Source organism: Nothoprocta perdicaria, unplaced genomic scaffold (genome assembly GCF_003342845.1).
Source record: "Nothoprocta perdicaria isolate Ctin4 unplaced genomic scaffold, notPer1 scaffold_338, whole genome shotgun sequence".
Taxonomy (NCBI): Eukaryota; Metazoa; Chordata; class Aves; order Tinamiformes; family Tinamidae; genus Nothoprocta; species Nothoprocta perdicaria.
This window is the reverse complement of record NW_020455575.1, coordinates 302,782-309,758: the sequence shown is the minus strand read 5'-3', so window position 1 is coordinate 309,758 and position 6,977 is coordinate 302,782. Positions and strand designations below refer to the sequence as shown.

At 45.2% G+C, this 6,977-nt stretch overlaps 1 protein-coding gene across 1 annotated transcript; it reads right to left on the bottom strand.

The window, feature by feature from the left end:
* Positions 1–211: 211 nt before the first annotated feature.
* Positions 212–2,902, bottom strand: PDC (phosducin). Its single transcript, XM_026043742.1, has 3 exons — positions 2,827–2,902; positions 1,538–1,698; positions 212–739 (listed from the first exon to the last, which is right to left on the bottom strand). Exons 1-3 carry the CDS (start codon positions 2,885–2,887, stop codon positions 212–214), a joined length of 750 nt encoding a protein of 249 aa, XP_025899527.1. The 5' UTR covers positions 2,888–2,902.
* Between the last annotated feature and the right edge of the window lie 4,075 nt (positions 2,903–6,977).

Below are 6,977 nucleotides of genomic sequence, written 5' to 3'. Positions count from 1 at the left end.
CTACTTGTGTTTTGCATAAAAGTATGTATGTACAGGATTCTTGTATGTGTCCTAACTAAAATTCATGTACTAACAGTTAGGAAATATATATATGTATCTTACAAATAAGTTATGTAAGCGAAGACAGCCTTCTCTAAATGAGATGGGTTTCACTGAGGTGGATTACAGCGCCCAGGAGAGATGGGAGGCGGTGAGGACTGTGGGCCTCTACTTATTCAACATCCTGCTCATCCATGTTGCCGTTTTCCAGGGCTGGCAGCTCCCTCTCTGGCAGCAGCCCATACTCATTTAGGAAAGCCTCCACATCCACGGCAAAAAACTCCTCGCCGAACTGTTCGGAAACGCTGATGAAGTTGCTGAGCAGCTCGCCGCCCTTGTAGACGAGCAGCGTGGGGAGCACGTCGCTGGAGAAGCGCTCCCCGGCGCCCGTGCTCGACGCCTTGATCTTGCAGAACTTCACCGTGGAGTACTCGGCAGCCAGGCAGGTCAGGCTGCTGTTCAGCGCCTCGCAGCCCTTGATGCCGTCTTCGTAGATGTGGACGATGACGGTGGTGCTTTTGTGCTCCTTCTCGACGGCCTCCAGGAACTGCTCTCCGTTCTGCAGCTCGCACAAGTAGCCGTACTTGGGCCCAAAGCTCAGCCTCTGGTGCATGTCCTGCATGCAGCGCTTGCGGTATTTCTGTAGGCAGCTTTCATCTTCTTTCTCATCCTGGATTAGTTCATACTCCTGCATACTCATCTGTGGATATTAAGAGTGTGTTATTTTCATATAGGAATAAGTGGTCATCTATTGACATCAAAGAGAACAAGCTGGTGTCTAGCAAACAATACGTATGCAATATGCATTAAGCCAGGAGAGTAACTTCCTATAATGTTCCTAAGGTTTCTTCAAGAGACAAGAGTGAAGATTTTGTCTTTTTCAACACCTGGATGTCAAATTGATGCCGTATTTGGCAAAAATTACTGGTTCCTACAGAGCTGGTGGCAGCGTTTCCAGTAACTGTCATGAGATTAGAATTTAATTCCTTCCCCCTGTTTTTGTAATCCTGGCCATTATCATAGTAGAGCTCTATTCTGACTAGCTATCTTTTAAGACCAGCAAGTGTGTGTTTATTTTGATTATCTTAACTAAAGTGAGAGTATTGGGTGGGAGAAGACCCAACACTCATTACTTGTGATGCGTATTCTTTAAAACACACTGCTTATTTTACAGGAGATGGATTCTGCCAGGAGAAGGTGTAGATATATAGAGACCATTGGTTGTGTGTTTCAGGTGGGATGTAGCTGCTCTTGTGGTAAGCAATGCTTTGATCTCCATATTCTATTCGTCAATGACAAGGCTTTTGCAGCTGCATACTACTTGGAGCAAGTAATATAATCTGTGCTTGAGAGGTTGCTTTATATTTATGATATGATTCCAATAATGCTCATTTATTCCATCGCTGTTATGGGAATTCTGCTAAATTGCAAAGGAATAGTCTGGCATATTCAAAAGTTACTGCATTTCATATAAAAACCATATGTATTCTGTTCTTACCTTACGGGAGAATCTCTCTCTGGTATCTTTATCATCTTTGCTGAAGGATTTGTGCGGTGAAGACATTTGTCTAAGAATTTCTTTCTTGCTCAAGGATAAGGAGTCTCTATCTTCACTTTCTAATTTAAACTTTCTCCAGTCATTGATCACACCTTTGGGCCCTAAGAGACAAGTTAGATGAGAAACTGGTGCAACAGCAAGCCTGTCACTTGTTTGACCCTTTCAGGGCACCCTCCAGGAGTGCTGGAGAAGGGGAGCTTTGGAACCGGTGTTTTACTTAAGCTTTTATTCTATTTTATTTTTTAAAGACCTCAGGGTTTTTAGTGGTCTAGTTCATCTCATACTCCAATAAAAATCTGAACTGCACAAATAGTCAACAAGGATGAGGACATGGGAACTTGTTAAATTGGCTTGTTGACCATAACCACTGTTTCTTACAAGTATATATGCAGTTCCCTATAGAGAACATCTCTGAATACAGAGTCTGTCATGGTAAAACTAAGAATAAAGGGCGTTCAAGATCTGTTGTTCTGCTTGTAACCCTCACTGTTCCACTAAAGGGCTAGTCTTTTAAGCAGTGCTTACTGATGTTTTTGCTTATAATATAGACCTCATTCCTCCAAGTTCATTGACTATATAGTTTTTTTACAGTTCAAAATGCCACTTGTATAAACATTTCAGTCTCCACTTGTGATATTTCAAATCCATGAAAAACTCTGTTTTCAGAGGTGAAACTTAGTTTTATGGAAAGTTCAGAAAAGGCTGAAGTGTAGAAACTTCTGTGGGCCATGAGGGGGTAGTGCTAGCAGTTGCTGAGAGTCTGTTTTACATGAAATTTCCATGGTGTGTGGTGGTGGTTGCAGGTGAGGCAGCTGATACCACACCTGTGGGTGGAAATGTTGGGTGAACTCGACTTTGGCAAACAAGAGCCCGAGAGGGGAATTAGTGTGGAATTCTTGGCATGGTGATAATGGTTAGCTGCACAGTAGCTGCATTTCCAGAACTACTCAGAAGCTGAAGTGTGGTTGTAGTGTCCTCTGGTTGGGTCCTAGAAGAGTATCTTGGCTGAGGACAGCAGTGCTGGTCTGGGAACCCCAAGGACCCTTATTTGTGGGGCTGTCCTTACAGGACAAGGAAAAGGAGCAGTTGGAGCACAGAGGGGGACTGTGGCCATTTGAGAAAGTATATAGGCATACATCCCCATGCAAAGCAGCCCAGGGAATGTACATGAAATCCACAGTGAGCAGAGAGGGCTAAGCTTTATTTAGGAGGTTAAAAAGTTTCCTTGCCTGTGTGTGTAGCCTGTCCTTCAAAATCCTCTTCCAAACTGGAGTTTCTGTTTTCTTCCATTTTGGCAACTGGAGTGGGAGATGCTGCAAGTTCAAAAGGGAAAAGAGCAGGATGAAAAAGCATAAGCTTCCAGCTCTGTACAGTGCACTAGGGCACTTCCCACAGCTGGTAAGTACAGATACAGGTGGGAATCACAGTTGTGACTGTAGAGCTTCTCATCACCTCATGAAAACCAAAAACTTTCCAAGGAAATGTGTAGTGATTATTTTCAGTTTCTCCTCTGCTGCCTCTGAATGAGGACCTGAAGCTCTGTAAGCATATTTATTTTCAGGAATTGCCTGAGCTCTTCATTACTTGTACAGATCCCACAGCAGTGGGATACACCCGTCTTCCTGTCTTTCCTCCTAGAGCTTTTGAGGAGCACAGCAGGACTGCTGTGCTCGGGGAAGAGGACAAGTTCATCTGTGTAAAGAGCTCAGCAGGTAAGGGGAGCTGGGCAGTGCCAGAGCACGACAGAGCAGCAGCCCCGACCACAGGAACAGCCTCTGCTGCTCTAGCCTCTTTCCTGAAAGTCCCTGCACATGTTTTGGGATGTCTCTTGCTCTCTTGAGCAGATCAGCTTTCTGTTTCAGGAAGATATACTGGCAGTGGGGAATATAGTACTAGTGCTTCTGATTCATTTTTGCTGTGCTGCTGATAGGCATCTACATGTCTGCCTGCACCAGAGCTGTGCTGCAATGAGTCTGTGAGTTGTCTCATGTTAAACCTTCGAAGCATTTTCAGTCAAAAACTGTGTGCTAAATTCCAGTGTGCTAAAGTACCCCTTTCCATGGCAGTCTTAAGGCAGACACCATGTAGTGAGGGCCACTGTTTAGTTTTAGCAGCTAAGTGGTAGAAAGTCCTGTCTGGGAGTGGATATTAGGATGTTATGTAAGGAGTGCCAGATTTAAGAGCTGATGGTGAGTTAGGCTTGAGTGACATTCCCTTTGTGGTGTGTAGGTACAGGCGGAAATGGCCCATTCACCTCCTCCGCTACTGACATGCCAGCATCAAGGGGTAAGGTGCAATAGCAGCCGAGCAAGGTGCAAATCACCTGCTTCTGTGTGTGTGTGTGTTTGAGCTGCTGCTTAGTGACTGTTGCTTTGCAGAAGGATTTATGGTGAGTCAAGATGAAAGCTTCTAGGAAGTGCTCTGAATTAGCTTGGAAGAAAAGCAGATGATGAAAAATGCCCTTTAGTAGTAATTCTCTCTGTAAAGCTGCATTTATTCAGTTGATTTTGAAACTGATTAGGCTAATTCCACCTTCCGTACACAAGCCTGAATCTCTGCCATGTTAGCGGGGACTGTTGGATTAAAGCCTACTAAGTTGTCATGACTTAATATCTGCAAAATATGGTCTGGCTGCTGATGCTGAGAGAGGAGAAAGAAAGTTAAATCCTTTGTGTGTATTCTTTGCTCTCCGCTAGCTTTTAGCCCTGAAAAGCAAAAAGAAACAGGATGTGAAAAGGAGTAATTAGGTGGCTCGGAGCCAGAGAACGTGGACCATGTTTTAGGTGAAATGCTGGGGAGAAGTGATTGCATAACCAACGAAAGCTCTCCTCACAACACACCCTGTGCACTGTTGTGGCTGGTGAGCCTCGGCAGGTGGCTTGAATCAGAGCTGCCCCACAGATGGGGCCCCTGCTGCTCCCCAAGTGGGGCATGAGGCAGTAGCCCTGGGGGGCAGAGCCCTGTGTGGGGAGGGAAGCTGCGAGTGGGAGCCGGGCGCCGCTGCCGACTCGGGCAGCCCTGCGGCTCTGCCTGCCCCCCTGGCTGGAGGCGTCAGGATCTACAGCTCCTGCCTCGGCACGGTGGGAGGCCCCGGCCACGCCACGTGTTTCCCGGTTATAGCCCTGGGGACGGGCTCAAACGTGTCCCTGCAAGGGGAGCCGCTCTGCTGCGGCGTCCCGTGCCTTGGAGCAAGGCACCATGGCCAAGGTGCAGCTGGGCTTGAGCTTTGGGCTCAAACGTGTCCAGGCCATCAGGGACCAAATTTCTCATGGGTTCCTAATGTCTGGGGAGATGTGGGTGCCACCCACTGTGGAGTGTGCTCTGGGAGTGCCTCCGTGTGCACACGTGCCTGCCATTAGCGTGCAGCTTTCGGAGCACATGCGACAGCGAGGCGGGAAGGCGAGTCACACAGAGCACTGGGATGAGCTCTTCCCAACACAGCATGCCCAAGATCTAACGTTACCGGCACCCTTGCTTTGCAGGTGTGCTGAAATTTAGCGTGTCCAAGAAGCAGCACAACTAAAACCATTTCCAGGAATATGCAGCTTTCAGGACACCAACTTCATTGCTACTGATGTAATTTCTCTTACTTTGTAGTGTTCCCTCTGAAGAGAACTTGCTCATTGAGGAGAGTTCATAAACTTTAATCACTGTTTTTGCTAACTGAAAGTTGTTCCTTGCACCTTTTTCTGAAACAGAGTAATAGGGAGGAAACTGTTTAGACTTTGGTTTGTAATGCGTGTGGTGATGTCATACATGATGTATGCATTACAAATCAACACCTTCTCCCCTCAGTCTTAAGTATGTGCTTGAAGGTGCTATTTCATATCTATTGTATTTTAAAGTAGTCATTCATATGACCACTGCTCACCTTCTGCTGATTAGGCCACAGACCCATTTTACTAATAAAATATTTGCTTTTTATCCTGCATGAGAGAATCCTCACTACTAACAAATATTTTGTGCCTTTGGCCTTTGTAGAATAGTTTTGCTTCCCAAAGCTGCAAACAATTTTACTCTTTCCTCATTGCATAATGAGTTTTTGAGGAAGCTCAGGAAGCTTGCACTGTACCTGTGTGCTTCTAATGATGACTTATTCTGCTTTATTGCTCTCGTTATATCATTGTAAATACAAAAATTTTATCTTTATAGTTACAGAAGGGAGGAGAACAAAGAGTTAATCAGAATGTAAAAGGGAGGATGTGTTTGTAAAGGATGAAACAGATTGATTTTCTTCCTAAGGTAAAAATTGTTCCTCCCAGCCCACTAAGTGAACACGAGGAGCATTTTATGGAAACATAACAAGCTCCAGCTACAATTCTGCTGTTTCCATATGTGCAAATCCCACTGAAAATGCTGTTTGATACTTGAGTTGAGCTAAGGCTGTAAACCAGCAACATGCTGTTAGTCCCCGGGGGCCAGTGCGGAATAGCCTGAGAGCTGCAGCGTGTGAGGGGAAACTGGGTTTAAAAACAAAATTTTTGGATTGGTATCTTAACACAGTCATAGGGTGCACACAATACCATAACATAATGTGCTATTAATATATGTTTTTCAAAAGTACTTGTAGAATGATACAGTAAGAACACTAACAGTATCACTTTCTAATTTTCATTTTCTAATGTGAATATGCTTCTTAATACACGTTTTTGTTTTCATTTCCTCTGGGCTTTGTCCATAGTGGAATAGTGGAGCAGCAGATAAAGAAGTAGAAATATGTGGATTATTGGATCCAGAGGACCCTGTTCCCATTAAAGCCTGTCTGATCTGGGAGTGCAATGCTCAGTTTCTATTTTAAGCTCTTTTCAAGCCTTGCTCCCACAGGGACCTTAGGGCAAGATCCTGATTAGGACTTAACTCCGCTTGGTGTCATTCACCCAGCTATAAGAAGCAGAAAGGTTCCAGTATAGCAGAATGGAGAGAGCACACTATATGGGGCCCTGCGCATTAGCAAGAGCAGCAGATTCCTGAGCACCCTCATCCAAACCTCATCCCTATCATGTGGATCTTTCCAGGAAATTCGGTGTGCTTGGGATAAGCTGCCCAGGGTGATGAGCAGTGCTGGGCAGAGGCTCCACGTGTGAAGCTGACCATGCATTTGTACGGTTTTCCCAGGTAAGTTGGGATACTTCAGCCCTGGGCACGATGCCCTGTAGCTGCTCTGCAAGGCACTCGCACTTTGCTAAAGACTTCTGGTTTTGTCCTGCAGTTCTTGCTGTCAGTGAAAACGCACGTGTTTGCCTAAGACTCAAGGGGAAAAAAGTCATATGAACCAAGAGTTGTTTTGGTCAGTCTGCAGTGTTTAAAACATGACAGGGCCAGTATCCATCCTTAAAAGGAGACAATATTCATCCTTACATATTTGCAGTTATACCTGCAC

Bases quoted from the DNA above. Each gene is read 5' to 3' on its own strand.
- PDC (XM_026043742.1), bottom strand. From the start codon at position 2,887: ATGGAAGAAAACAGAAACTCCAGTTTGGAAGAGGATTTTGAAGGACAG. The intron at 1,699-2,826 runs GCAAGGAAACTT...CTTGTCTCTTAG, and splicing joins AGGACAGGCTACACACACAG to GGCCCAAAGGTGTGATCAAT. The intron at 740-1,537 runs GTAAGAACAGAA...TAATATCCACAG, and splicing joins GAGAGAGATTCTCCCGTAAG to ATGAGTATGCAGGAGTATGA.